The following is a 26,609-nucleotide window of genomic DNA, read 5'->3' as shown; positions in this document are numbered from 1 at the left end:
TCCCAGCCCAGCCAGGAATTCCTCATTCCCAAGATCCCATCCATGGCTGCCCTCTGGCAGTGGGAGCCATTCCCTGTGTCCTGTCCCTGCAGGCCTTGTCCCCAGTCCCTCTGCAGCTCTCCTGGAGCCCCTTCAGGCCCTGGAATGTGCTGGAAGCTCTCCCTGGATCCTTCCCTTCTCCAGGCTGGGCATTCCCAGATAATTTGGAGGTCCCTGGGATAGTGGAAGTGTCCCTGCACATGGCAGGGGTGGAGCTGGATGAGCTTTTAGGTGCCTTCCAACCCAAATTAATCTGTGAGTCTATAAACACAAGGGCTCTGAGTTATCCGTTTCCACCCAGATACCATCACCTCTTGGACTTGTGCTAATTCTTCCAAAACAAAACCATGGAATTAAATAATATTTTTCCTTGAACTGAAACTACAAAATAATCAGAAATCTTTCTAAACCTTTTTTTTTTGTTTTTTTTTGCACATGCTGGAGAAATAAAAAATTGCAGCAACCTGTGTGAAACTGTGGTTCCACATTAAAAGTTATCAGGTGTCTGAGTGCACAGCAGGAAAAATCCTGGAATATTGGTTATCATGGGTTTTTTTTTTTTTTGTTCTCTATGAAGACACACATACATAATGCAAAATAATCTATATACAAACATTTAGAGAAACATCAATAGCTGCTATTCAGTGTGGCACAACTCCTCATTTTGTTATTAAGCAGCATTTCAGCCTTGCTATTGATTGGATATGTGATAGTGAAAGATGAGCCTGAAGCAGGTCTTTTTCATAGCAAACATGAAACTCTGCATTTTTGGTGCACTTGGGGGGAAAATGCAGAGCTGAGGTGTGTGTTTAATAATAAACATCTCAGCTACTTAGTCAGAAAGAGTAAATAGAAGATTATGAGGAGGAAAAAAAATCAAGGCTGAGACCCAATTGTTCAGAATAATGATTGTGGCTGGGCAAGATATGGAGGCAGAGCATTAAATACAACACTCCAGCCTGGGCTGTCAATCAGGTGGAGGTTTCAGATATTGTAATTGGTAGCAAGTTTCCTAATCTCAACCTGCCAGGCAAGAAGCAATTCAACAAAAGCTCTGTCCCCCAAACAGAACAAAATCTGAAAAGAGGAATTTTCTCATGTTGGCAAGATCACAGGGTGGGTTGACAGCTTTATTATGCTAAACTGACAAAAACATTACGCTCTGGTCAGTGCTGAAAAGGGTGGTTTTTCAGGAGCAATGTGGAAATACAAAGCACTGGGAAAGTCTGATGAACTCCTACTTTTATCTCCCTGGTGCAGCACATGAGCTGAGACATAGAAAAGTCTCTTGGCCCAAGTACAAAATGAGAAATTAATATATCTTGATTTTCTCCTCAGGTCTCCCACCGCAGCGATTTGGGAGAGCTGCAAGAAGTCGCTGTGGCAGCTGAATATATCCATTTAAAAAGGAAAAGGCCCCACTAACTTCACAGAAATAACACAATTCATTAACAATGAGGTGATATGGCAGTCGGTGGAATTCATCACATGGAAGCTGTAATGTATTTTATTGCTTCTATTGGAAAACTGCTTGGAAATCGAGTTAAAGTATTGACTCTGTGTGTGTGGGTGCATATATACATTTATTTATTTGATACAGAAAGAGAAATAGAGCCAGGCAAATAGAAACAGGACACAAACACCGAGAGGATCTCAAAAATAGGAGCAGAGTGGGAATGATGGAACTATTTTCTTTCAAACCACGGATATTTAGGGAATATTGGAGTAATTCCATGCCTTCATGCGAACAAGAACACCAGGTTTGTTGAGCTGTCCCTGCCTCTTCCCTAAGTGCTCATCAGCCAAAATAATTTCCTACTTGGCTGCATCCAGCCTCAAGTCTCCAAACATGCACCTACATCCCTGCTAGCTGGCTTTGGAACGTGTGAAGGAATGCACACAAATGTGGGGAGAGGAAACATGTTTGCTCTGGCAAATACAGACTTCGAAACACTCTGAGAGGTGAGAGCAGAATCATCCTCTGCTTATGGAATTCTCGCTGCTACAGCCACGTGAAATCACCAAGAGTAAACAGATTGATAACTGAACACAAATAGAAACAAACAACAACAAAAAAAACCCTTTAAATTGCTAAATTACCTTGTAGGGAATGAAAATGTTTGTGGTTATTATCCTGCTTTGTACCAGTCCCCCCTCTGTTATCTACATCTTGCAAACTCCACTTTACAAAAAGCCCAGCAAACAGCTTCTGATTACTGAGTTGTTGAGATCTGAAAAGGTAAACAAGGCTCTGAAGCATCTGAACAAATGTGGGGCTGGCACTGCTGGCACCTGAGCACTTGTGCTGATGAGAAACTCCCACAAAAGCCAATTCCTGCCTGGGAAGCTGCAGATCAGCTCCTCAGCTCAGCACTGGGGCTATCACTGCAGAGCATGTTGGGCCATCCTAAGCCTTGAATAGAAAAAGGAAGAGATCATTAAGTTATAATTTCCCCACACAATTGGTATAAGCATTTCCTACCAACAGGATTAGGATGAATACAAGATCCCAGAATAAAGCTGCTCAGCAGTGAGGATGGCAGTTTAGTGTCTAGTAAATTTGATTTCTCTGAAAATCCTGACACATCATAATAGCAAAATCCTATTTACTGTAGCAAGCAGGATGGATAATACCATTTAACACCTGGGATAGAATGTGCCATCAGCTCAGAGCTTTGTGCTCTGTGTGCTCATCTTACCTTAAGGTTAATGCTCCTTGACAGCCTCCACGGAAAGCAGAATCCCCAAATTAAGTGCCGAGCTTGGGATTTGCAAATCCTTCCTCGACATTGGCAGGGGGAGAACGGATGCAGAGAAGTGGATCAACATTTCCTGAACTCAGCCTGCATCCCCAGGCTGGGATCTGAGCCCTCTGTGGAGCAGGAATGTCCCCACACAAGGGCCACCACAGCCCCACCACGAGGCTGTGTGGGAGGTGTGGTGAATCCAATCTAACACTGAAACCTCCAAATCCCTACAGAATGGCAGAACTGTGGAATTTTCTCGGTTGGAAATCTGAACTCTGATGATCTCTGAGATCATCAAGGCCACCAGCAAGCCACGTCCCCAAGTGTCACATCTTCAAGTTGTTTAAATCCCTCCAGGGATGGGCACTCCATCTCTGCCAGGTCTGGACAGCCCTTTTAGGAAAGGAATTTCTCCAAATTCCCTAAAATCCACCCTGGCCTAGCCTGAGGCTGCTCCCTCTCCTCCTGTCCCTGGAGCTCCTGGCAGGGACTTGTGCAGAGCCACAAGATCCCCCCTGAGCCTCCTTTGCTCCATCCCAGCTCTCTGAAATTCATGCTCCAGGATAATCCTATTCTCTCACCCCACAACCACATTCACACCAAACTGATCAACACTCAAAAGTATTTCTAGGAAACTCAGAAGCACAGAAACTTGGCCCCAGTGGAAAATATTATGATTAATATGGGGATCCATATCTTGCTCATTCACACTGATAAACTAAGTAGTTGTGTCATACAGCAGGGTATTAAAATTAATTTCCTTCTGCTGCCATGACTTGGGGCAGGATCCTCCTAATGATGCATATTAGCATTAGGAAGCAGTGCAACATGAAAATAGCTGGGCTTGCTGGAGGAAATTGGAACTGGGGAGTCCCATCAGTCTCAGAGATGGAGCAGACACAGCTCACTGAGTGTCTGTGTGATGCCAAAACCACAGCCAGAAGCAGGAGAGGGTCATGTGCCCTTCGTAAGAAATGTAAAGCAAAAAGCAAAGAGGTGAAGGAAAACTGGGATGTCTGCTCTGCATGGAAACTGTGTGCAAGTGTTGGTGGGGGTGGAAACTGCACAGCAAAGGGATGCTGGAGATACAGAGCTGGTTATGAATTAAGGCTGTGGACATTGGGGCTTGGGACTGGTACTGAAACCAGGAAGAAGCACCTCTCCACTGGAATTAGAGGGACAAGAGAGTTAAGATAGCAACAGTTTTTCCTATAAGCACCAGAACTGGAACAGCACAGGGAAATGCATGAGTAAGGACAGAGATCCTGAGCATGTGTGGTACACAGGGTAGGAATGGCCTTCCCTGAAAAAGGGCTCTGATTTCACACTGGGGCTCTCATCTATTCCAAACCAAAGTTATTTTCTCCTTATAGAGTCACAGAATGGTTTGGGTTAGAAAAGATGACCAGGATCACCCAGTGCCACCCCATTCATGGCAGGGACACCTTCCACCATCCCAGGGTGATCCAAGCCCTGTCCAACTTGGCCTTGGGCATTCCAGGGATCCAGGGGCAGCCCCAGCTGCTCTGGCAATCCCAGCCCAGCCAGGAATTCCTCATTCCCAAGATCCCATCCATGGCTGCCCTCTGGCAGTGGGAGCCATTCCCTGTGTCCTGTCCCTGCAGGCCTTGTCCCCAGTCCCTCTGCAGCTCTCCTGGAGCCCCTTCAGGCCCTGGAATGTGCTGGAAGCTCTCCCTGGATCCTTCTCCTCTCCAGGGGAACATTCCCAGCTCTCCCAGCCTGGCTCCAGCCCTGCAGCAGCTCCATGGATCCCTCTGGGCTCTCTCCTGCAGCTCCAGGTCCCTCTGCTGTTGTCCCCAGGGCTGGGGCAGCTCTGCAGGTGGGGTCTCACCTGAGTGGGGCACAGGGACACAATCCACCCCTCCCCTGCTGCCCACGGGGGCATCTGGCTCCCAATGCCCATGGCCAGGCCATGTCCAGCTTCTCCTTCACCAAAATCCCCAAGTCCTTCCCCCAGGGCTGCTCTCCATCCTTTTGTCCCCTCAGCCTGGATTTGTGCTTGGATTGTCCTGACCCTTGTGCAGGACCTTGCACTTGTAAGTAAATAATTAACAGAGTGTGGGGCACAACAACTAAATTACTTCAGCACTGTTTTATCTCTGAGTTTTGTTGTAGTCAAGAACCACATTCATCCCCTGGGTGGACAATGAAAACCAGTGACAAATTCCCTTCCAAGCCCCACCTAAATCACAGCTGCACACCCCAGTCAGATGCAGGGCAGGGCAAGGCTGCTCTTTAACTGCTTTGTTAAACTCTCTGCTGTTGCTCTGCTGCCGTGGAGCATGTAATAACTAATGGCTTATGTGCTATCTTTGACCTAGAAACACTGGCAGCTGTTCAGGGAATTGCTGGGTTTTGGGGAAGTAGCAAAAGGTTTTTAGCACATAAACCAAATTTATGAACAGTTATTCCCCCTGAGAATAGAATTGTTGATGTTTTACTATCGCAGCTGTCACTTGTGCACAGTTATTTTGTCCTGTATTAATACCCTGTAAAGGTTGAGCATCTTTCCTCAGTCACTGAAATATTTTATAATTGACAGGCTTCATCTGGCACTGAATATGGATAATTTTCTTCATAAGGAGCACACTGTGCTGACACTAATCTGTTCTGTTGTCATCTCCCTTTATTATCAACGTCTGCATTGTTTTTTCAGCAGCACTGAAGAACACAAATACGAAGCTTCTAATTGAAAAGGCTAAATAATCAAAAAGCCAATTAATCATCGAGATGAGCTCTGACACTCCATGATGCAACAGGCAGAAATACCACACAGGCATAACTGAAGTGTTTTTAAAGTGTGCTTATTTGATGTGGGAATGATCTGAGATTGTAATTAGCATTCTTTGTCACAGGTGACAGACTCAGATTGAACATTTCTTCATTCTGACATGAATTCTCCGAGCTCCACTTGCTCCCACCCCACCTCCTGTTCCAAAATTCCCTCTGCTGAGCAGCCTGGCTCTGTCTCTGTGCACCTTCCACTGAAATCAGGACAAGTTCAGGAACAACAAACAGCCTCTTTCCTTTCTAGACCTCTGTCATTTCTAGACCTTCTATTTTTATTTTTTTTTAAAACTCTGTATCCATCCCAATTTTCAAAATTCCCAGCACAGAAGCCCCCAGGGAAGATGGGATTGTAGGAGCTGTGACTCCTCTGCTTGTCCAGGTTTTCCCTCTGAAATCTTCACCTCTCTGAAGAAATTCCATGTCAGGTTTGGAACACAGAGCTCGCTCCTCTCAGAGCTGGAACAGCACTTTTTTTTGTGTAGGAGAGAGATGAAAACTTACCTTGATGACAAAGTGGATGACAGCTTGGAAAAGCAGAGGATTTTACCTCACAAATAAGGAGTCAGAATGAAAAGAGAAGGCTTGGTACCACAGAAACTCCACTCTGAACGCAGAGCAAACTTCACCCAGGATGGAAAACAAGGAATTCAGGGATTTCCAAGCCAAGCAGAGACACCAAGAGATGGCAGAATTTCCTATTTCACATCCCCTGGGGGTGGCACTCCAGCAGAACTCAAAGAAAGTTATTTAAAGTTCATTCTCTCCCTTGCACAGCACAAAAATGTATTTACACACATTGGAGCCTTCACTAACAGAAGCAAGTGAAGCCACTGTGCCAGTGACCTACATGAATGTGAAAAATGACCAAGAAAAACATCTAAAAAGATATGAAAGGTAAAAAAGGTGAAAGAAAAAGCTGTCCAAGATTCATGGTTTATCAGACATCTTTTGCCATTAATTATTCCATGCTAAAAGCTACAACCACCCCAGAAAAATCCAGTCTGGATAAAATCCCACTGAAGCTTTTTCCTCTAACATCAAGCCAGTTACTGGAGAAAAAGGAAAGTGTTCTGTGGAGTATTTTGGTGGAGGATCTTAAATTTTAAATGAAATAGATTAAATCATTTTAATATATGTTTAAATAATGCACCGATTTAGAATCATTAAACTGATTTCCCCACATCCTTTCAAACTCTTTTTCATTGCCAAGAACATGGGACTTCATTAATGTCATCTTCACAAAGGGAGGACAAAACACCGACACGGTGTCGGATGTAGCCTCGATTTAAAATATTCATTAAGACCAATTACACACACTGGTAATTTATGCAACATGTTCTTCCTCCTAATCCAGAAAAACAAGGGTTTTTCTTCTGGCCTGCTAAGCTGCATCAATGAATATGTATCTTGTTCATAATTTTCACAACTAACACCAAAAAAAAATCCGAATTAATCACCAAGATATAAGCTCAGGAATAAGGCAGAGGGGTAAAGGAGGCAAATGTATTCAGGCTGGAGGTTACAACCAACCTGGGAGCCAGCAAATGATGACAGCAGTAATTATTTGAAATTAACATCCTATAAAATAATACCCTGTAAAGAATAGGAATGTTAACAGCAATATGTTAAGCCACTGTAAGCAAGTCCCACAGCTTCCCAAGCTGCTCTCTACAGTTTAATTTCAAGTCTGTGATGAGATAAAGACACAGAAGTGCCTTTTAAACATGGTATAAACTTGGAATTAAAATTAAACTCTCCATGCACTGATGGAGGAATCACTAATTCCACCCACTGAAAGCAGAAATTCACTATGTCCCTTCACACTTCACTTTTCTTTTTTGTTGTTATTTTAATTTAAATTATTTTACTTGGTGACACTTTTTCACTTCTACAGGCTCTTCATCAGCGTTGGTATAAAATAACCTCATTATTTCATTTTTCTGTCTGTAATTACCATGACAGATGAAATCCCACAGTGGCTATGAGAACTTTGTTAGTAAAGAAAACAAATATTCTCCCATCAAACCTTCTACCTTGTCAATATTAAGCCAGAAACAACAGCAGCAATACAAAAGTAACCCCCCTGGCCAGAATTTCAATCTTTATCTCCTTAAAAAAGTCATCTTGTAAATATAACTAGGAGCAGAAATGAACAGAAAGGGAAAAAATGGGAAAAAATGTTCATTAAAGGGAAAAAAAAAAAAGGTTTTACCCTCTCTTCCAGCCGAGCCAGCTGCTCTTTGTAGTAGGCATCGTGTTTCTTCAGCTCCCTGTCCTTCTCTTCAAGCTGCCTGGCCTAAAAAAAAGGAACAGAATAATAAAAATACTGAATCAAGGATGTTTTCCATAGTTCTGGGCTTTTCCCTCCCCTCCTCAACAGCTCTGCCTGAGTTTGCCCAAATGGATTTGGAACCAGAATGCACCAGGCTGGGATTCATTTTTGGTTTTCATTTGAATTAACTTGGCAAATCACTTCTAAACTTAGGGAAACCTAATTCTAAACAGGTGGATATTTGGAAGAACAAAATCCTTTTATATATTTGAGTGCATTCAAAAGTCTCCTGTTCTGTTTAATTAGCAATCACTCCTCTGGAAACTCCCAGGCTGGTTGAAGTATTCACTAAGCTGAAAAACTTGACCACAGGATCACTCCCATGTCCAAGAATCTAAAATAATATAGAATAATTTAAAATATTTAGATTTTCAATCCTAGTGTGACCTGAGTGTTCTTTTAACAGATACTGCTCCCAGCAAATCAATGGTTTTGAGTTTTCATCTGCAGTATTTCCCATTTTCAAGGATTAAGAAGACTCAATAAAAATTAGAAAAGCATTTTAAAAACACTTAGAAACATTTAAAAAGCACACATGCACAGAAGAATTTATTAAAAATATATAAAGCTGTAAGTCCTGCAGTGTAAATAGCAGACAAGTGATTGTTAACAAGCTATGAAGGATTTAACACCTAAATGATCAATGAAAGTATTTTCCAGGTTCAGCATTTTTTAATAAAATATCTTTAGTGACTAATAATTATCTAATAAAGGTCATTACAACAATTACACCACATATTCTACAGATACAAGATTTGATTCACTTTGTTAAGATGAATTTTTTGGGTTTTTTTAGCAAACACCCAGGGAGTACATTAAGAAGTTTGGATTTTCTGTTGTTTCCTCATTCAACTGCTTACCTTTGTTTCTATGTCCTGAAGCATGTAAAAAATGTTAAAATTCAAATTAATTTTTTTATATAATGCTGAACAGAAAGAAAGCAAAAACAAAAAACCCACATGCATGTCAGGTGTGTCAGGAAATATACAGAAAACTATTTCGAAATTGTTGGGATCTCTTGTGCAACTTCTTCAAAAATACCCCCAAAAGCCATATTTTGGATGAATAAAAAAATTATATATGTATCCATGGAACACACGCCCTGTACACCAGCATTTAAATCAGCCTTGCCTCATTAATTACAGCTTTTCCAAAGCTCATTCCATTAAATACTCCCCGGCCAAATTCCCATGTTTTGTATTGGTCATGGTTTGTTTCTCCTTACAGATAATTCCTGGTTACAGAACCCCTAAAATTCACTGCAGGTTTTGTGTCCCCCAAAACCATCCTCTCCCAAAAACGGATTCATGGAATGGTTTGGGTTGGAAGGGATCTGAAAAATCATCTCATTCCAACCCCAACACCTTCCACTATCCCAGATTGCTCCAAGTCCTGTCCAACCTGGCCTTGGACACTTCCAGGGATCCAGGGGCAGCCAAGTTTCTCTAGAAACTTGTGCCAGAACACCTCATATTCCAGATGTGACATTCCAGATCTCATATTCCACATCTAATACTCCAGATCTCACAGTCCAGATCTCATATTCCATAACTAACATTCCCTACCTCATAGTCCAGATCTAACATTCTGTATATCATATTCCAGATCTCATATTCCATATTGCATCTTCCAGATCTACTATTCCATGAATCATTTTTCCAGAACTCATATTCCAGATCTCATATTCCAGATCTAACATTCCCCATCTCATATTCCATATCTAGCATTCCCTATCTCATATTCCATATCTCATATTCCAGATACCGTATTCCATATTGCATATTCCAGATCTAACATTCCAGATCTCAAATTCCCTCTTTCATATTCCAGATCTAACATTCCATACCTTATATTCCAGATCTAACATGCCCTATCTCATATTCCAGATCTAATATTCCAGATCTAATATTCTGTATCTTATATTTCATATTAAATAGTTCATATCTCACATTCCAGATCAAATATTCCAGATGTCATATTCCAGATGTAACATTCTATATCTCATATTACCTATCTCATATTCCAGATCTAATATTCCAGATCTCATATTCCACATCTCAGATTCCATATTGCATATTCCAGATATAACATTCTGTATCTCATATTCCAGATTTAATGTTCCAGATCTAACATTCCAGCCCTCATATTCCAGATCTAACATTCCAGCCCTCATATTCCAGATCTAATATTCCAGATTTAATATTCCAGCTCTCATATTCCAGATCTCATATGCCATATCTCATATTCCACATCTCATATTCCATATTGCACATTCCAGATCTAACATTCCAGCTCTCATATTCCAGATCTAACATGCCATATCTCACATTCCAGATCTAATATATATTTTTGGGTTGACTTTTGGGTTTGGTTCCCTGTCACCCCTCAAAATAACTAATCATCAAACCAGCTGGATTTTACTGCTCTTCAGAGACACTGCTCATTGCGCTGATCTGTCACTGATAAAGGAGAAATATTGTATATAAAATACTAAATAATCTGTTTATCCAAAGGCTTGATTCCCTGGGCTGTGAAAGTAACTGGAAGATTTGGTTGGCAAGAAAAAAACTCGGCAAAAAAGAGTTTCTTCCTCTTTTTTGCACAGACACTTTTTGTACCTCTGACACTTGTACAGTAACACAGACACAGTAAAGTTCAAATGAATAAATAATAAATAAAATTATTCATTTATACAGGAGACTATAAATATGCCAATAGAGAAGAACTGAGTGCCAAAATAAAAAACCTGTAAAGTAATATTATATTTATGGGGCTGCAGCAACAAGATCGCTGTGAATGTCAATGAGCTGCAAGAAAATAATTAAGAATAGCCATGTTTTCAATTAGCTGAATGCTGCACTTCAGGTGGAACTGAGGTACTGGAACAGGTTGGTTGTTTCTTCATGAAAATCTCTGCAAACAAAACCTTTGTTTGGGTGTTTTCTAAAGAACAGCTTCAAAAAGCCACCTTTGCTTACCAAATCACCCAAATTTAATACCCAAAACAGATCACTAATATTAAATACAGGTTCTTCACAATCACATGGAAATTGGACCAACCAATTAAAGGCCAACCTGAGTTTGGTTTTCAAAGGTAGCACCTGGATTTGGTACAGCACTGACAGGAGTTGCCACCTCTGGAAAAATGGATTTTTCTCTATGAAAAATTCCATGAATCACATTGTACCTGACTGCAGGGACACCTGCAGAGCCATCCTGTGACAAAACCAAGGCCTGCTCACACTGCATACAACAAAAACACATTTATTTTGTCCTCTGTGAGGTAGAACAGATCAACAGTTGAAAAGTTATGTTTAATAATTAAATTTTAAAATGATAAAAAGGGATTCACTGCTGGCTGGAACAAGATTCCAAGTGTGTGTGGTCATAAATTGCTATCATTTAAGGAGTGAATAAAAAACCATTATCAGGTGGTTTAATGTAGGTTTGTAGGCAGATTTCACACTCGGCTCCTGAAGCCTTTGGCAGTCCAAGGTTTGGAGCTGTCCCTCAGCACAAACTCCAAGAATTCCTTTTAAATTATCACTATGCACAAAATCAGCCCTAAGCACAAAGAAAATCATGTGCACACATCACTTGAAAAGAGGGATGCTCATTTCCACTTGTGAAAGTGGAGAATTGTTAAGAATTGGAAATGGCAGCACCAATAATGCATCATAAAACGGAGTCTTTGACAAGTGTAATTAAAACAAGCCTTTGTAATTACCACTAAATGTGCTACAGTACATTTTCTAAAAATAATGAAGTCCTAAAAGAGTGAGTCGAGCAGATAAAAAAGATCACATTGAGAGGAGGAGGCTAATGGAGAAAATTAAAAAATTGAATTTACGAACAAGTAAGGATCTAGTGTAGAACAGAAGATGTGACAAGAAGCTTCATTAACTGAAACTCATTATAGACCAAAGGAGAAAAACACAAATGTACAAATGCCAAGGAAAGAGTTACAGATTCCAATCCTAATGTGAGTCATGGGAATACGCACAGGAAAACCCACAGGAACGTCACTCTCCACCAAGGCAGAAATTCATTGAGGTTCTTGCCCCTGATGCCTTGAGAAGGCTGAGCTGGAGCAGAGGCTGGGCTGAGCTAAAGAATAAATTTGGGATTTGTGAAAAGGATCTCCTCCATGGATCCACCTTGGGCAGCACCAGAGCCCAGCCAGGGCTGCACCCAAATGAACCAAAATGGCCCCAAAATGCACGAGCGCTCCCGGGGGCTCTCCCTGGGATCAGTTCTGCTCCATTGGCACCTTGGAGTTCATTGTCCCATTCCAGCTTTAGCCCAGGCAGTCCCATCCTGCTTGTTTTTCTCTCTCCAGCCCACGGTGTTTGTGCTCCTGGGCTGAGATTTGGATCATTTGTCCTTGGTGCCCAGCTGGAGCAGGAATTGTTTTGTCTCCCTGCTCTGTGCAGAGAGCTCACCATCCCATAATGTGAAGCCCAGACCCACACACTAAAGCAGCTCAGAATGTGAAAAATATAAAAGCTGAACTCTGAGGCATCACCCCAGTAAAGAGAGTCTACTATGCCAGAATAAAAAGCTAAAAACAAGGAAAATCTCAGAATCCCTCAGGCAGGAAAAGCCCTCCAAGGTCATCCCAGCCAAGCTGTGCCCAGTCCCCACCTTGTCCCCAGCCCAGAGCTCTGAGTGCCACCTCCAGGCATTCCTTGGATACCTCCAGGGATGGGGACTCCAAACCTCCCTGGGCAGCCCCTCCAGGATGTGGGACACTGGAGGAGGAGGAGGAGGAAGATTTAGGGAGAGCAGAGATATCCAGAGAGATCCCAGAGGTTTCTGCTCAGCCAGGGCCAAGGAGGAGGTCACAGCTGGCACCCCAGGGCCGTATCCAGCTGGGGTTTGAGAATTTCCCAGCCTCGAGACAGAAAAGCTCTGCTGAGCCTTCTCCATCTGCAAGGTCCCTCAGACCCTGGGCAGGGCTCACGGAGGAGAAGCAGGAGGGAAGTTCTGAGTGACCACTCACTCACTTGAGAGGACCCTAGGTTCTTCCAATTTGATTTATTTTATGATTCTACCCCAAAACGAGGTCAGAAATATCACACATTTCTACCAAGTGACCAGAAATGAGCAATTACAGAATCCCAGCCTGGTTTGGAGTGGAAGAGACTGTCAAGATGATCTTATTCCAACTCCTTCCACCAGCCCTGTCCAACCCATCCTTGTGCAGTATCAGCACTAAAGAAAAGCTGCCACTTCTCACCAAACTCCAAATGAACCATCTGGCTTGCTCAGCTTCAAAACAACAGACTCTGAAGACTTTAATTCCTTGCAAATAAAAATTAAAATACACTCATGACTATTCTAGTGATTAGCAACAGGCAGAAAAGGCTCGTGTTTCCATCCAACCGTGGTTCAAAGGAAAAAGAGAGGCTGAAAAAAATCTGAATTACATCTCTGCGTGTCACTGGGAATGAAAGAGAGGCATGACTTATTCCTGAAACTCTATCCATGCTTTTCAGTCAGCCAACACAGTCCAAGGAGATCAAACATCTTAAAGACTATCTGTACTGCTGCCAGGTATTTGTAGCAATTCAAATATTGTCTCTAACCGTGGCTGACAGCTTCTGATGTTTCAGTCACATGTCAAATATGTAGTTTTTCACTAAAGTGAAAGAAGCAGACTGCTCCCCATGAGCCAAAGTGGATAAAACAGAGTAAGAGGACAGTTATCCTGTAAAATCCAGGGAAAAAAATCTGTCAGTAAACTGATTTAGGACTGTGTTACACATCTATCTTTGTTCTTACACTGCTACTGTAGCAAATCATAAATATTTTTGCCATTTTTTACCGTGTTCAGAATTGATATTAATGATGATTTTGCAGAAATACTTTTCAATTCCTAAATTAAACAACAGAAGGGTAAAGAAAAGTTATTGCTAAGCACAGTCAGCCAGTATTTGATGCATTTTTAAACAAAACATGATGTAAAACAAAGCAAAACTTAAGGAAGCACCGCCTTTCCAAAAATTCACCACTGAAGTCCAAAACCAAGCCAGAGAGAAGAAATTTGCAACTCAGTTGCCTCATACCCAAATATTCAGAGAAAATGTGGAAATTTAAGCTTTCCACCTAGGACTCTTCATTCTTTTGTCCAAACCCCAGCACCACTTATCAAGAGTACTGTATTACCATCATTTTAAAAGCCCCAATTCTCGTGCTTTGTAAACTAAAGATTCAATGGACTGCACATAAAGAGTGAAATAATTCTTAGGGATGCTGCTTTAATAAAAGCAATAAAAATTCAGCTCATTGAAGCCCCTTCAGAGCCAATCTCATTTTGGAATCCCATTGAAAACCTCCTGTATTTTGTGTTTATTAGAGGCCTCTCAGCATCAGGGGCTGCTCTCCAGAGTTATTTTCCATCTGTGAATATCCCACTTTTTCTATCAAGTGATCCAAACTCTGCATGAATTGATGTCATTCCCTCCCAGCCTCATTGGAAGTGGCTGCCCAATCTGTGATCCTGAGAGCCAATTCCCATTGGAGGCAAAAAGTGACGATGCCCAAGGAGGGAAATCCACTTTGGAACAGCAAATAAAAGGATATTTATTGCTGCTCTGCTATTCAAGGGATTGATTTCTGCTCAAGACAAACAACTGAGTCACTCGTAATTACATCAGGTGTTTCTCAATTTGGAAGATACAACATAAGCAGAACCTTCATCTTTGGATGCTCAAAAAGGCAATAAAAATTCACATATCTGTTGCCTTAAAGGTATTTTAGCCATGTTTTTTTGGAATTTTGATCTTGTTAAATTGAATTCTTCTATTTAGTAATAAAAAAAACCATCCAAACTCATTGATTCTGTCTCAAATTATGCAGCCATTTTATTTCCCAGAGATTTTCCTCTTCAGTTGGAGAATAAAAGAACTGTAACCAGCAGATAATTTCAGACTGAAGATCTAACTCCTGTAACCAGCAGATAATTTCAGACTGAAGATGTAACTCAGAAACAAATTCATCTTTAAACAGAATATTTGACTTAACAGTGAGATTCAGGGGTTAGTCTCAGCATTGGCAAGGGAAGATAATTTTGCTGGACTTTTAGAATGTCCAGCTTTCCCCATAGACCTTTTGGCATTAAGACACATAAAAAATTAATGTGGTAAAAAAAATATTTACACTAGTGGTGAGTACATATATCAAACTAAACATTTTTCCCAATTAATAAGTCAGGTTTTAGCACTCTTTTATTTTTTCCAGCACTCTGAAAACTCAATTCAAACAATTAACAGGACAGTTTGCAGTTCTTTACTTTATATCCATAAAATATTTAACTAAGTGTGAAAATCCTAAGTTAATACCATGTAGTTACCATAACTCTTTAAATTACTACCTACAAACAAAGACCCAGCAAAGCCTTGGGAAAGTGGGAGAACACAGCAAGATTTAATGCTCTTTGTATTTTAATTACTAAATTACAATGCTGGTCTTTCAGCGTTTTTTTTAAAGATTGAACAACTTATTCTGAAATAAAAGCACCAGAGAATTATTACCTTGAGTAGAGCAGCTCTGAAAGGGGCTAGGATTGATTTATGCATCGATTATTGGTGAGCATCTTCCTTTTATATAATCCTATAACACGTGTCATTGAATTTCTGTGTCCAACTTCCACTCACTGCACTTTTATTTCTCTTCTCATTTGACTGCAGAGTCTCCAGGGCAGAGGCTGGAACTCACTACACATCTGTGCAGTGTTTAACATAATTATACTTCAAGCTCTGCTGGTGTTTGTGTTATTCTAACAGAAATAAATAATATTCTGAGCACTGAAAATATTCAAAATGGATAGAAAAAGCTGATTTAATGCAAGACAGGAAGGGAAACAAAGACTTGAGTTTTGTGAATGATAGTAGAAAAATAAATTGCAATTTTTTTTTTTTTTTTTTTAATAAGCCCTTGATCTGTTCAGATGGTAAATGTTTGAGTGTGCCAGGAATTTGGGACTGGGCAACTAAACAAACCCTCAAAGTTATGAATACAATTAAGTAATTTGAGGCAGGAAAAACATGGAAGAGAGGGACTGATGCTGACATTTCTATTCCATGCTCTGAAATCCCTGCCATGAACATTTGCTGACACAACATTTAAAGGGTTTAACACTGCAGGGATTGTTCCAAAACCATGGTTCTACATGGTTCTACTAAAATGTTTATACAGTTTAGTGTAAATTTTTGTCACACTTGGAAGGAATAAACCAGCTGTCCAACAGGATATTCAAAAATAATTCAATAGCATCTTATGCACAGAAAAATGTAAAGTGAGTAATGATGAACTTCAATGAAATCCTCAAGGGTTTCATGGAAATTACTGGATTGAAGTGGCCAAAAAGATCAAACCAGAGAAGATCATGGCAGGAAAAATCCCAGAAGGGTTTTGGAAGGGACCTTGAATGCCACCCCTGCCATGGCTGGGACACCTCCCACTACCCCAGGGTGCTCCAAGCACTGTCCAGCCTGGCCTTGGACATTCCAGGGATGGATCCAATGAGGATGAGTGGAAAACAACATGGAGGCACAAGTCAGCACCAGCCAAGTGAAGCTTTTTTATCCTGATCACAAAACCCCAGAGAGAAACTTGATTTTCCTGCAGGAAAAGCCAAGGAAAATTTGTCCCATGTGTTAAAACAGCAAAATAAAAACAGAAGGAGATTGAGGAAGAAAAGAGGAAGGAGAAGACAGTACCACACTGAAAGCACAGTATTTCTTATAAATAAAATTCACATCCTCACAGGGCTCTGGTCACTCTCTGTATATTTATATTCTGGTCACTGCAGAGGAAAGTTTTGGAGAAGAAAAAGCTGGAGATACATAAAGACCAAACCCCTGAGAAGAGCTCTGTATACAGGAGAGAGGTACATAAAATAATTAAATGTTCAGAAAAGGTGAGCCAGGCTCTCCTATTTACTCTCTCTCATAATACAAAACCGAGGAAATATTCAGTGAACAGTGAAATTGAAAAGCAACAAATTTGAAACCAATTAAATGCATAATTAACCTGCAGAACTCATTGCCACAAGTTATCAGCGAAGCCGATCGCTCAGCAAAACCTGGAAAGTTGAGATGTTTGTATTACCTCTGAAAACATCCACACTTTTACCTTTAAGCTACCTCAGACTCTGGATTCCTTGAAGCATTGACCCTCCTTTAACAATATAATATTATTATAAACAATTAACTACATTGAAACATGTCATGTGTCAATTACTCGAGATCATAAGCAGAAGGAAACTCCAAGGAACTATTTTATTTCTAGTGGTGTCTGACAAAAAACGTGATTTGAGTCCTAAAATTCAGCCCCTTTCAGCTCCTGTTTTTACAGCCAGGTAAACAAAGTAAGTTTAAAATTGACCTTGCCAGCTTTTTATACCACACTCAAGATGAGAATTTCTATGGGGATGACAGATGCACACCCAGAGCTTTGTGCAGAGCTGCCCCTCCTCGTTTGGGGCAACAGCTGAAGGGGATGATGAACTGCTGTTAAATGGAACTCCAGGTATAGAACAACAGAATCTCATCAGCAGGGAAAATAAGAGTTAATGAGGAATTTCATACTGCTGAGCCACAAACCCTGACTGGATCCAATGGCTTGAGCAAATCTCTGCTCAGTGAATTTCCCAAAATCAGCCTCGTCGTCCTGAACACTGAGAAATCAGGCAGCAAAAAGAGCAATTTCCAGCCTGAAGAAGAACAGAAGTGCTGAGGAGCACATGGAAGACAGGGACAGTGATTCCATGGCCCAGGTTCACCACAGGAACCACCACTGGTGGCTCCTCAGGCTTCTCCCTTCCCACTTCCACTCTGGGAGAGGAGAAGGATCCAGAGAAACCTCAGAGCCTGAAGGGGCTCCAGGAGAGCTGCAGAGGGACTGGGGACAAGGCCTGCAGGGACAGGACACAGGGAATGGCTCCCACTGCCAGAGGGCAGCCATGGATGGGATCTTGGGAATGAGGAATTCCTGGCTGGGCTGGGATTGCCAGAGCAGCTGGGGCTGCCCCTGGATCCCTGGAATGTCCAAGGCCAGGCTGGACACTGGGGCTGGAGCAGCCTGGGACAGTGGGAGGTGTCCCTGCTCAAGTAATCCATGGTGCCCTTCCTGCATCTCCCAAAAATTCCCCCAAAATTGAGGAAACACTATCCCGTGCTGTGCCCGTGGTTCAACTCCTTGTGTAGCCTCAGGAAAGATTAATTTTCTTTTTCCTTTCCTTTTCCCTTTCTTTTTCCTTTCCTTTCCTTTCCTTTCCTTTCCTTTCCTTTCCTTTCCTTTCCTTTCCTTTCCTTTCCTTTCCTTTCCTTTCCTTTCCTTTCCTTTCCTTTCCTTTCCTTTCCTTTCCTTTCCTTTCCTTTCCTTTCCTTTCCTTTCCTTTCCTTTCCTTTCCTTTCCTTTCCTTTCCTTTCCTTTCCTTTCCTTTCCTTTCCTTTCCTTTCCTTTCCTTTCCTTTCCTTTTCCCATTTCCCATTTCCCATTTCCCATTTCCCATTTCCCATTTCCCAGTGATGCCTGAGTGCTGTCTCTGCAGAGTTTGGAGACTCCACAATCCCTGCATTTTCTAAAGGAACACCATTATTTTAACACAAACGGGGTTTTTTTCTGCTGTGGGTGAGAGCATCTGGAAGGGAAAGCAAACACTTAAAAGTGCTTTCTAAAAAAGAGGTTTCATCCCAGTCAATGGGATGCTTCAGGAAAACAGAAGCTGCCAAGTACATCTATAATAATGGGGGAAAAAAACCCCACCACCCTCTTTTAGGGGTTGTTAAAACATGTCAATTTTTTCAGTCTTTTTTTTTTCCTGCCCAGTGCTGTGAGTGCTCAAAAGCAAAGCTCTCTGCTGGATTTGTGAAGTGTAATTTTTTTTCCTGCATGCCTCCAATCTATTTGTCATGCAATACAGCTTGTCCTAGCCCACAGTGAGAATTAATGCGTAATGTTCTAAACGTGGAGAGACACACCAACTATTTGCACAAGTAATGGCACTGGTATTTGCATGAAATTGAGAATGGCAAAGAATTGCTCAAATTAGATTAATTCGGAAATTATAGAAGAGTTACAACTTTGCTCTGTCCTTTAAGAGGAAGAGGGAAAGTCTGCAGAACAAAACATGACTGATCATAAATAGAGAAAAGGATCTCATAAAATGTTTATTCAGCTTTGAGAACAGAGTACACGACACCCTGCTGAGATTCAGGTTATTCAACAAAATGTGGCTCTGCGATGAAATGGGAAAAACACCTGGGCAGGGATTGCAGGAATTCTTCTCTGAGAGGGTGGGGAGGAGCTGGGATGGAATTCCCAGAGCACCTGGATCCATGGAAGTGCCCAAGGCCGGGCTGGATGGGGTTTGGAGCAGTCTGGGATGGTGGAAGGTGTCCCTGCCATGGACGGGGTGGCACTGGAAGGTGAGGCTGGAGAGGGACTGGGAGCACAAACCCTGTGAGGGAGCTGAGGGAGCTGGGGGTGCTCAGCCTGGAGAAAAGGAGACTCAGGGGTGGCCCCATCGCTCCCCACAGCTCCTGAAAGGTGCCTGTGCCCAGCTGGGCTCGGGCTCTGTCTCCAGGCAGCACTGACAGAACCAGAGCACACAGCCTCACGCTGTGCCCAGGGAAATTCAGGTGGGATAGCAGGAAAAAGCTTTTCCAGAAAGGTGATAAAGTTCTGGGGTGGCTGCCCGGGGAGGTGGTGGAGTCACCAGCCCTGGATGTGTTTGAAAAGCCTGGATGTGGCACTGGGTGCCAGGGGCTGGTTGAACTTGATGCTCTTGGAGCTCTCTCCCAGCCCCGGGATTCTTGGAATTCCATGGATTCAAGTTCCCTTCTACCCCACTCCAAAGAAATTCTCCTCTTAAAAAATTTTAGGGCTACAGGAATAATAAATACAACAGAGGTTAAGAGACTTCAAAAAGAAATTTCATAAGGGGGGGGGGGATACGTCTTTGCAGTGCAGGAAACAAGAAATTATATTACATGTTTTATATATAGCTATAATTACATTTAATTGCCTTGCTACTATCAGCAAGTTATCCCATCTATCAGCGTGGTAACTCAGATACTCAAGTTCACCTGACACTCTGCCTGTATTTAACACAGATACCTATGGATGGAGACGCTAAAAAAGTGATTCTCCAAGAGAAATGCCACTTCTAATGTGATCATTTTCTCATTATTTTAAATAATGATTTCTCATTTCTTATTCTGAAGCAATCTCTGACCATCCAAAATGATATAAAAATTATTTATATGCAGGAAAATACTCACAGGGATCTTCTGGTGCATTTGGAATTATGGAATCACAGTAGGGTTTGGGTGGGAAAGGATCTGGAAAATCATCTCATTCCACCCCATCCACGGGCAGGAACACCTCCCATCATCCCAGGGGGTCCAGTCCCAGTGTCCAGCCTGGCCTGGGACATTGCAGGGATCCAGGGGCAGCCCCAGCTGCTCTGGCAATCCCAGCCCAGCCAGGAATTCCTCATTCCCAAGATCCCATCCATGATTTCAACTCTCCTGGAGCCCCTCCAGGCCCTGGAATGTGCTGGAAGCTCTCCCTGGATCCTTCCCTTCTCCAGGGGAACATTCCCAGCTCTCCCAGCCTGACATTGGATCCATCTCCTCTCCAAGAAATTCATGGACCCAGGGGCTTCACTTGGAATCTCAGGAAGCCATGAAGGGTCTCCCTTCCCTTTTCCTCTCTTTTCTATCCCCATTTTCCATAAAAATCCCTTGGGATGGATCCTGAGAGTCCCAAATCCCAGAATCCTGGATCAGTTTGGGTGGGAAGGGACCTCAAAGCTCATTCCAGGGACACCTGCCATGATCTCAGGGTGCTCCAGTCCTTCCTGGGACATTCCAGGGATCCAGGGGCAGCCCCAGCTGCTCTGGCAATCCCAGCCCAGCCAGGAATTCCTCATTCCCAAGATCCCATCCATGATTTCAACTCTCCTGGAGCCCCTTCAGGCCCTGGAATGTTCTGGAAGCTCTCCCTGGCTCCTTCTCCTCTCCAGGTGAGCATCCCCAGCTCTCTCCATGGCAGAAGGGCTCCAGCCCTGATTTTAAATACAGACAAAATCTGTATTTGACCTTTCCAAACCCAGCCAGCTCCTGGCAGTGACAATTTTTCCCTCTTTCTTTATTCCATTTGCCACATTCCCAGCTCAGGTGGACAGGGCTGTATTTTCCATGCCCAAGTGGAATTGTGTTTGGGCACTGAGATCCCGACCAGGAAACTCTGGTGGAAGCAGAATTGTTGTTCTTACCAGTGCCTTACAGCTCCCAGAAATTCCAGAGGCAAGCTGGAATTGGGAATTTCTGTTAGGTGGAATATCACCCCAGGTGCAGAAATTCAGCTGCTGTAAACTAAAATTCAAGAGATTCTTATTTGCTCCTGTGAAAGCTTAATCTGTAACACAGAGTGAGCAATAATCTTATTTAATGATGGGGGAAAACTCCACATCTCCTGAAATTTAACTGGAGTTATTAAGAAAAAAAAAAAAAAAGATACAGCAATTTTTCCTGAAATTTAAGCTGTGAGAGTTCAAAATCTTAAGAGAAAAATGAATTTTCATTTCTCATCTGCACCAAAAAGTCCAAAATGCACAAGGTCTTCACATAAACAGAGCTGCTGCATCAATGAACACCTAAAAACAACCCAAAAAAAACCCCAGAAACTGAGATAAAATCAATAAGCAATCCTCAGAGTGGAATCTGCCTATTCAACCAGACTTATTTTTATTTTTATTATGTTTGATTTTTTTCCCTGTCAGGAGGTTTAGAGGTCTCACCTTTCAGTGCTTTTACTTCTGCCAAAGTCTACATTACTCTAAAAATCAGGGAATTATTCCAGACAACATATTTGTATTCCTAAATCCATATTCTAGCAGCAAACAAGTTGATTTCCAAGGAACCGTGGAAGTATTTGATGTTCAGGATACCAAATTAAATGAGAGCCAATAATGGAGCTGTGGTCAAGTGACATAAAAAATGCAGGCAGGGATTTGGAATTCTTAATTCCACCAAAATTCAGCTGGAAAAAGAACACAGGTGGATTTTTTGGTCTGCTTTAGGCACACAGGTGGATTTTTTTCCTCACTCTGAGTATAAAATTTTCATCATCTGTGTGCGTGATTAGATATAAAGATATTGTTTAAATTGTATTTATTATTTTATTTATTTCTATTTATTTACATTTATATATTTTTAAATTATTTATAAATAGAGTTATTTTTATTTATGTCTATACTTAATTTATTACTGAACTATAAATCTTCCCCTGGATTCTGTGGGACTAAAACCAGACATTGATATTTTTACAGAGTTTTGGGGTTTCTTGTTTATTTTTGATATAACAGGGAGTATCAAAACCCCTGAATATTTGACTTCCTCTTTGCTCAGCACCTCAAAAAACTCCAAAGCTTTAACACAAACATTCCCAAACTGCTCAAAAGTGACAAGAATATTTTAAACGTATTTTTTGCACAACAAAGAAAATCTGAAGACAAAGATTCACCCTTTGGGGGTATAAAATTCTATAAAATCATTTATAAGGGTGCAAGCACAGGAACAATCATTGAGCTCCTTTTATCCTCCTGTTCCCTGAGTATAATTTAGTTTTTCTGTCTATTATTTAGGGATTATTTAGGAATAATTGTGCCAAGGATTTTATTGCCCTTTCTGCTTGTAGATGTATTTAAATATTAAAAAAAAAGAAAAAAATTCTTAGAAGTTGAGTAGCAGAGATGGTAAAACCTCAACCACAGCTCATCTCCTGCTCCTGAGATGTTCTCAGAGCAAGACTGATAAATCAAGAAGATACAGAAATGCAAGAATGATGGGAAAATGAAAATAAAATGGGGGGGAAAATGAAGGATATGTCAAGAAAACACGGAAGGCTGACAGAATTCTCCTCCTGAAGGCTACAAAAGGTTTTCTGGGGAGGTGGGTGAGGAGGTTGAAGCCAGAAAGGTTCTCCCTGAATATTTATTCCTCCCTAAGGGAGTCAGAGCAGGAATTGGGGTCAAAACAGGTGAGAATCTCTAGTTTCCATAGGAATAAATGCCTGCCTTGGCAGGAAACCAGGAAAGCTGGAAGGAAGAGCTCTGGGATCTGAGTAAGGATGGAGGATTCTCCTTCCAGGCCTCCCATGGCTCAGTTCCACCTTTGGACACCAACAAGGAAATGGGAAAGGAGCAGGAAATCCTTTTCTAATTCAAATTTTATGTATTCTATCATAAATATATAATATAATATAATATAATATAATATAATATAATATAATATAATATAATATAATATAATATAATATAATATAATATAATATAATATAATATAATATAATATAATATAATATAATATAACATAACATAACATAACATAACATAACATAATATAATATAATGTAATGTAATGTAATGTAATGTAATGTAATGTAATGTAACGTAACATCATAACATAACATAACATAATATATATAAAATATATTTTATATATAATTTCTATAATATACATATATTATATGTAAAAATATATTATATATAATTATAAAATAATTATATACAAATATATTATATATAATATATAAAATATATATTATATATAATAATATGTTCACATTATATTCTATTAATTATATTATATTCTATTAATTATATTATATTATATTAATTCTATTCTATTCTATTCTATTCTATTCTATTCTATTCTATTCTATACTATTCTATTATAATATTATATTACATTATATTACATTATATCACATTACATTATATTACAATGTTATATTATAATAATATATTATAATATATATTATTTATATGTATATTATTACAATTCATATAATTCCAACATTGTAATTGATAAAGATGACTGGCCAAGGGGAGCTGAGCCCCAAAACGACCTCTCCACCTCCACCTCCCTACCAGCAGCTGATTCCCTCAAGGAAGGAGTGCCAGAGGTAAGAAAACCTTTTTTTTGGTCCACACAAACTTTAAAAATAAGATTTGTGATGTGCCATCGAGGAGAAGAACCAAAAAGGATCAAATCCAGGCAAGAGACGTTTCAGCTGAGGGTGGAAAAAGTCAAATGTGACAAAATCCCACATTATGGATTGAGAATCTGATTTACCAGAAACCACCGGGAATTGCAACTGGAATAAGAGAATTTTCTTCTTTTCTGGTGGATTATTTTTTTCAAGCTATTGATGGATTTTTTTAAATTAAGATGAACCCACAGGATGAGGAATGGGAAATAAAATCATGCTGCTCTTTTCCTTGGGATGCCTGCAGTAAAATGATTTCTAATATTTCCAGAGGTACATTAAAAAAAAAACCAAAAAACAGGTGTGGAATGCTCAGAAATTCATAATTACTCTTGTAAGCAATTCAAAGATTGCCTTGGTATTAAAAAAAAAAAAAAAAACCAAACCTGGATAAAAAGGAATAAAAACATCTAAGAGAATAAGTTAAATGGAGTAGGTTAATAATTTGTATTATCTTATCACTGAGATTTAGACAGTCATAAACCCATAATGGCAAGGAAATTTAGATTTGAAGGAGAAATTACATCTATAACCTTACCCACTTGCCTGAATATTAAATTTTTTTAAAAATTAATGATCTGCTTATGAAAAATATCAGCTCAGAACCATCTCAGCACAGTGCAGAGGGAGGCTGGATCCCCATTTGTTGTGAAACCATTCCCACTAATGGAATTCCATCAATAAAAGTCATTATCATAAAACCTGCCTCCACTCTGCCCTAATCCTTTCTCCCCAAAACATTGATTTATACTGGAAAAATTATTTATTTTTACACCAGTGCCCACATTTGGGACAGGTCCCAAAGATCACTTCAGCCTTCAGAGCCAAATTCAAGGGATCCTCTTTTCTGAAATTGTTGGTGCTGGCCCCAAAATTCCTTAAAAGCTTCACAAGGAACAAAAGTTATGTCAAATAATCAAGTTATAAACACTCTTTATTTAATAGACTTGAGTGATTCTTGTTAGCACAACTTCCTCCTGCCTTAAATAAACTACAGAGTTTTTTGGGAGTTGTTTTAGAACTTATGGAGTCTACTTTTATGTAGAAATATTAAAAAAAAAAAAAGCCAAGCACTCAGCATGCAACAAAATCCAGCCATGCAAGCTCCACGTGCCCAGAGAGAGATCTAAAGCAGGAACAAATTAATTTAATCTTATTATTTGAAGGTTCAGGATTGATGTTTTCAAATTCAAACCATTCCTACTAAATGAAAGCAGGACAGAGAATTCCGAGGATTAAATGGGTTCAGGAGAGTCAGAGGGTGAAAATAAATAAAAATACAAATTTTCTACAGTGCTCTCCCATCATGTCAGATCCTTATTTCTCCTAAATTTTGTCCTAAGATTATTTTTAAGCACTACATCCATGAAAACCATGATGGAAAGAAGAATGCACAGTAAAATATCAGCTGTACCTGATGTCATTCTGCCCCTGACTCCAATGAAACTGTGACTAAGAATTAAATCAATCCAGGAAGAGAAACAGGAACTTTTCTGTTCTAAAATTAAAAATCAGAGGGCAGGAGTTTCATTTTCCCACTTGTTAGTACAGCAGGGTTAATTAAATCCATTCCTCTGTATTTCAGTCTCTATTTCTAGAAAGAAAAACTGGCAGTGATAATTTTATAGAATATTTGATCAGCACTGATGCTGGGGATGCAAAGCAATCAATGCTCACTCTTATAAACAACCCAGGTAAAATATTAAATACATTAAAATTAAAACCTTGTGATAATTCTACCTCAGGGTAGCTTTGAGCTAGTGTCTTGAAAACGCTTTTTTATTATTTTTCTGTGCTCCAAGCAGTTTTTTAGTGATGATCATGTGAAGATTTCCACCAAAAGCCAACAAAAAAATCATCTATTCAAAATATAGATTTGGGGAGACGTTTTTGTTTTGCTTGGGTTTGGTTGGGGGTGTATTTGGGTTTTATTGGTTGGGTTGGTTTTCCTCAGAAATAAGCTTTTTTCACTGTTTTAACCTTCTCAGAAATATCCCCATCCCTGGAAGTGTCCAAGGCCAGGCTGGACGGGGCTTGGAGCAATCTGGGATAGAGGAAGGGGTGGAACAAGATGATCCCAAAAATTCTTTCAACCCAACCCAACCCATCCTGGGATTGTCACTGCTAAAACCAGATTTTGTGGAAAAACAACCCCCTTCAGCTGAGCCAGGTTTAGCAGGAGGTTTAGGCTGGATGATCTCCAGATGTCCCATCCAAGCCCAGCTTTTCTGGAATCCTACAAAGATATTTTTGGTGTTTTTTTCCTGAATAACTGTCACCTATTCAAGCTGGCAGTGCCCCTGCTCCGAGTTCATCCTTTTGGGGCACACTGGAAGTTGCCAGGGCTGCCCTGTACAGGATCCTTCTTAAATATTCAACCAGCACAGCTTTGGGGAGAGGAAAAATTCCTTCCCCAGAGGGTTGTCCAGGGCAGTGCTGGAGTCCCCATCCTAGAGGGATTTAAAGCCACATGGAAGTGGCACTTGGGGACATGGTCAGTGGTGGCCTTGGCAGTGTTGGATGGTTTGGATTCAATCTTGGAGGGTTTTTCTCACCTAAATAATTCTATGATTATATGAGAGACTTCTAAAGTCTCAAGTGGTGCAAACTTCAGA

The 26,609-nt window shown here is 40.6% G+C and overlaps 1 protein-coding gene across 5 annotated transcripts in view; it reads right to left on the bottom strand.

Moving 5' to 3' along the window:
- Positions 1–26,609, bottom strand: part of CHCHD3 (coiled-coil-helix-coiled-coil-helix domain containing 3) — a 129,577-nt gene that overhangs the window by 43,310 nt on the left and 59,658 nt on the right. For 3 of the 5 annotated variants that reach the window (XM_072917245.1, XM_030289960.4, NM_001245599.1), the window contains 2 exon segments: positions 8,790–8,804; positions 7,810–7,893 (listed from right to left, as the gene is read on the bottom strand). In XM_072917245.1, the coding sequence (XP_072773346.1) occupies positions 7,810–7,893; positions 8,790–8,804 (99 nt within the window). 5 annotated transcript variants of the gene reach the window in all.

This window comes from Taeniopygia guttata, chromosome 1A (assembly GCF_048771995.1).
Source record: "Taeniopygia guttata chromosome 1A, bTaeGut7.mat, whole genome shotgun sequence".
NCBI classification, from domain to species: domain Eukaryota; kingdom Metazoa; phylum Chordata; class Aves; order Passeriformes; family Estrildidae; genus Taeniopygia; species Taeniopygia guttata.
This window is presented reverse-complemented; position numbering and strand designations above follow the sequence as displayed.